This window comes from Triticum aestivum, chromosome 2D, assembly GCF_018294505.1.
Source record: "Triticum aestivum cultivar Chinese Spring chromosome 2D, IWGSC CS RefSeq v2.1, whole genome shotgun sequence".
Lineage (NCBI taxonomy): Eukaryota > Viridiplantae > Streptophyta > Magnoliopsida > Poales > Poaceae > Triticum > Triticum aestivum.
The window spans coordinates 645,107,406-645,112,617 of NC_057799.1; the positions used below are offsets into that span (position 1 = coordinate 645,107,406).

General features: G+C 46.4%; 1 protein-coding gene across 1 annotated transcript; it reads left to right on the forward strand.

Annotated features, from left to right (window-relative positions):
• The first annotated feature begins 3,512 nt into the window (after window positions 1–3,512).
• On the forward strand, window positions 3,513–5,212 carry LOC123050739 (uncharacterized). Its single transcript, XM_044473483.1, has 4 exons — window positions 3,513–3,668; window positions 3,916–3,985; window positions 4,285–4,489; window positions 4,594–5,212. The coding sequence occupies exons 1-4, from the start codon at window positions 3,580–3,582 to the stop codon at window positions 4,779–4,781; spliced, it is 552 nt and encodes a 183-aa protein (XP_044329418.1). The 5' UTR covers window positions 3,513–3,579; the 3' UTR covers window positions 4,782–5,212.

Genomic DNA, 5,212 nt, shown 5'->3' on the forward strand with positions numbered 1-5,212 from the left:
CCCCGGTGGGCCCTCCCGTTTCACGAGAAGCCAGCGAACAGACGGACTAGGATGTTCCGGCTCGATTCGATCCGGCCTATATAGATCACTTGATCCTATAGAGAGATTGGCAGACCGTGCGGTGCCTCACACGATCGACCGACATATACAAGCTAGCCTCACAGTTGGGAGATTGACTGACGATCGAGGACGACGAACGACGATGGGATCCTGGCTCTCTTCCCCGGTCGCCGGCGCCGAGGCTGACGCCGCCGCTGTCGGCTTCCGTTGCCGTGCCCGTCAGGCAAAACAGTGAGTAGTTTACTCCTCCCGGTTTGGATCCTACTCCCTCTGTAATACAGTAATAGTGATATCTAAACGCTCTTGTATTTCTTTACGGAGGGAGTGGGTATGATTGAACTGAATGTGCATGCGCTGATGCATGTCAATGTTTATTTATATATGGTGATAGGCGTCGCGACGCCAGCCATGCTCGCTTATACTCCCTCTTCGCCCTCGGCCACTACAACTCCAGGAACAAGGTACGTGGTACATGTCCCATATATATGCACCTTGCTCACCTAGTGCTCCCTCCGTCCGGAAATACTTGTCGGATGAATGGATGTATCTAGACGTATTTTAGATTCAGATGCATCCATTTGTATCTATTTTTGCGACAAGTATTTCTGGACAGAGGGAGTATTTCGTAAGCACAACAACGACATCAAATCAATCCAACTGTCTTGTTCTTAGATCATCACGGCCATGGGTTTGGTTCTTTAGTTACTCTTTTAGCATGGTAGACACAAAAACTGAGAGTGGCATAGGGGGTGTGTGTGGATTTGCTTTTGGATCTCTGTTGCGATTGTGCAATGAAAATCCGGGGGGCGAGCTCAGCGATAAATTTTTACATATGGATTACGTGTGTCTGATGTTTGAGATGCATATCCGCAGGATGCTATGTTCGAGCCTGCCGGGGAGCCCATGGAAAAGCCCAAGGCCGCATGCGTCGGATTTAGACAAGATTTCTGGTACCATGTCGGCTTTTGGGCTCGCCGGAGGGACGCCGCCACCGACGAGGAGCAACAGTACTTCTTTGCCGAACTACGCTTTGAGCGCCGCACCAGACGTCTAGTCGTCGAAACATGCTCTCTCTTGGGTATTTTTAATAATCTAACCTAGTTAGCTTTCCTATAAATTACCTTCACTCATGGATGCATGCATGCTAACCTTTTTCTATATATTTGACAAAAAAGCCGCACTGCCGTTTCAAAAGCAGTTGCGCGTTTTGCCCGATAAATTTCAGATTTTGCACCCAAGCGGCGCGGAGTTTACATGTGGAAAGAAGAGGCACAAAAGGAAATTCTTCATGGAGAGAGAGATGCTTGGCAGGGCTTTCATGCTTAGACACGGTCAACAAAACAAAACGTTTAGCTAGGATGGAAAGATTCAACTCTTTGCTAGGCTTCCCGAGCTACATTTGGATGTAGGTATGTAATGTGGCAACTACCGATGAAAAAAGTTATCGAAGCATGTTGACTTCGGACCTAGTTTCAAAGATCTCACCTCGAGGAAGCTAGCGGTGAGAGAGGATCGTTGATTGGGTTAACGATTGGAGAGATAAAACTTTAAAAATTCAAAATTTATAGAATTTCTTGGTGATGTCATGTGTTCGTGAGAATTACAGAGAGCCAAAGGACTTAGCTCTTTTGTCCCTGTAACCTGAATGTCTGTGCGGGACTAAGCAACCCCATTGCTCTATGCTCGAACGATCGCCGCGGTCACAAGTTGTGTACGTGACCATGAACCTGTAATTTATTTCTCCCTATCAGTGGAAAGATACGCTCTCAAGCGTTCTTGGTGATGTCATGTGTATGTGTCATTTGTTGCATGCAAAAGAGAGAAGGAAATGAGCCGCCGCATGGGAAGGCCAACATGCAGCGCCGATGCGTAGTGATATGTCCATCTATGAAATCTTAGGCACCATGGTTTCAGACTTTTAGTGCACGAGAGGAAAAGGTAAATTATGATCCGAGCTTAGCAGATCACACGTACACTTCATCAGTATCTAGCTTATCACTAGGTTGACTATTACATCAGCGGCACCACACACTAGATTGGAAGAGCCTTGGCTATTTTCATTGCTCACTAGTAGTACTTGCTCTTACTTATTTATTTATTTTTAAACTTGCTTGGAGTCCAATTATGTGGGAGCAACTAGTTAACGAGCGCTACTTCGGGAGCCTCGCAATGATCAGCGCCACTTGGCGCGCTCTCAGCTATTCGCCACGTGTCGCGCTTTGGACGCTCCCTTCAGATTTTGTTTTTTTGTTTTTCTGCACGCGTTTTTGGCTTTTTAAACGGTTTTTTCCGGGTTTTTTCGACGTTTTGGTTTTCCCCCGGTCTTCCTTAGCGTTTCGACCAAAGAAAATTTGAAAAAAAAAATTATTGCGCGAAAAAACGCGTCTACTTTTTTTCCTTTCGTGAAAAGTCACGTTTTTCTTCCGCGAGAGGCACGGTTGTGCTTCAGCGAGAGTCACGGTCGTGCCTTTCGGAAACGAAAAAAATGAGTTTTCTTTTTTTTCGCGAGTCACGGTTTTACTTCCGCGAGAGGCACGGTTGTGCTTTCGTGAGAGTCACGGCCGTGCCTCTCGAAAAGGGAAAAACAAAACGCATTTTCTGTTTTTTTCCTTTCGCGAGAGTCACGGTTTTGCTTCCGCGAGAGGCACGGTTGTGCTTTTGCGATAGTCACGGCCGTGCCTCTCGGAAAGGGAAAAAATACGCGTTTTCTGTTTTTTTTTCTTTCGCAAGAGTCACGGTTTTGCTTTTGCCAGAGGCACGGTTGTGCTTTTGCGAGAGTCACGGGTGTGCCTTTTTTGGAAAGGGAAAAAAAGTGTTTTCTGGTTTTTTTTCACGAGAGTCACGGTTTTGCTTTCACGAGATGCACGGTTGTGATTTCGCGAGAGGCACGGGCGTCCCTCTTTCGGAAAGGGAAAAAACCGTGCTCCCGGTTTGGTTTTTTCGTCCGGTTTTTTCGTGAAAAAAAAGTTCGTCAAAACCTATCAACATCGGATCTAGTTTTGAAGATCTCGACGCGAGGAATCCAATGGTGAAAACGTTTTGAGATTTGGACGCACGGCTTAAGAGATAAAACGTTTTGAATAAACGAATCTACGAAAAAAGGGAAAACTCCCAGGTTGCGACAAGTGGCACGCTGCCACTTGTCGTGACCTGGGAAAATGAAGTGTTCTTTGCAACGAGTACTTCTTAATTAGTAATTTCATAATTATGTGACACATTAGCAGGCGCTCCCCCAGCGAGCGGACGAAAAAGTTTGCTGGGCCGTGGCTCGTGCGCGCTGGCCGCTTGTTTGCTTTCCCGGTGGGCCCTCCCGTTTCACGAGAATCCAGCGAACAGACGGACTAGGATGTTCCGGCTCGATTCGGAGTAGGAGGATACCTAGCGATTCGATCCTGCCTATATATATATATATATCATCATCACTAGATCCTATAGAGATTTGGCCTGACCGTGATCGACCGACGTACTAGCCTTACTACAGTTGGGAGATTGATTGACGATTGAGGACGACGAACGACGATGGGGTCCTGGCTCTCTTCCCCAGACGCCGGCGTCGAGGCTGACGCCGCTGCTGTCGGCTTCCGCTCCCGTGCCCGCCGGGCAAAACAGTCAGTAGTTTACTCCTCCCGGTTAATTTGGATCCTACTAAGTACTCCCTCCGTTCTTGAATATTTGTTTTTTTGAGATTTTAAATGGACTATCACATACGGATGTATATAGAGATATTTTAGAATGTAAATTCACTCATTTTGCTTCGTATGTAGTCATTTGTTGAAATCTTTATAAAAACAAATATTTAGAAACGAAGGGAGTATGATGTGTGCATGGCCTGATGCATGTCATTTACGGTGACAGGCGTCGCGACGCCAACCATGCTCGCTTATACACCCTCTTCGCCCTCGGCCACTACAACTCCAGGAACAAGGTACGTAGTACATGTCCTATATATGCACCTTGCTCACTTAGCATTTCGTAAGCACAACAAGACGTCAAATCAATGCAACTGTCTTGTTCTTAGATTATCATGACGATGGGTTTGGTTATTTAGTTACTCTTTTGGCATGGTAGAGAAAAAAACTGAGAGTGGCAGAGGGGGTGTGTTTGGATTTGCTTTTGGATCTCTGTTGTTGCGATTGTGCAATGAAAATCCGGAGGGCGAGCTCAGTGATAAATTTTTACATATGGAGTATGTGTGTGTCTGATGTTTGAGATGAATATCTGCAGGATGCCATGTTCGAGCCTGCCGCGGAGCCGGTGGAAGAACCCAAGGCCGCATGCATCGGTTTCAGGCAAGATTTCTGGTACCATGTCGGCTTTTGGGCTAGCCGGAGGGATGCCGCCGCGGATGGAGAGCAACAATACTTCTTTGCCGAGCTCCGCCTTGAGCGCCGCACCAGACGTCTAGTCGTCGAAACATGCGCTCTCTTGGGTATCCTAATCTAACCTAGTTAAATTTCTATAAATTATTACCTTCACTCATGGATGCATGCATGCTAACTCCTTTTTCTCTCCGTATATTTTTGTATTTGACAGAAAAGCCACGCTGCCGTTTCAAAAGCAGTTGTGCGTTTTGCCCAGATAAATTTCAGATTTTCCATCCAAGCTGCGCGGAGTTTACATGTGGAAAGAAGAGGCACAAAAGGAAATTCTTCAGGGAGAGAGAGATGCTTGGCAGGGCTTTCATGCTTAGACACGCTCAACAAGACAAAACCTTTAGGTAGGATGGAAAGATTCAGCTCTTTGCTAAGCTTCCCGAGCTACATTTGGATATAGGTATGTAATGTGGCAACTATCGATGAAAAAAGTTATCGAAGCATGCTGACTTGGGATCTAGTTTCGAAGATCTCGCCTCGAGGAAGCTAGCGATGAAAGAGGATCGTTGATTGGGTTAACTTTATAGAATCGCTTGGATGGTGATGTCATGTGTAGTCGCGAAAATTACAGAGCCAAAGGACTTAACTATTTTATTCCTGTAACCTGTATGTCTGTGCGGGGCTGAGCAAACCCATTGCTCTCTGCTTGAACGATCGCCACGGCCACACCAAAGTTGTGTACGTGGCCGTGGCTTGAACCTGTAATTTCTTTCTCCCTATCAATATAAAGCCTCTCGTGTTCCAGCCTTGCAGGTTTATCTGGAACCTTTCCGTTTCCC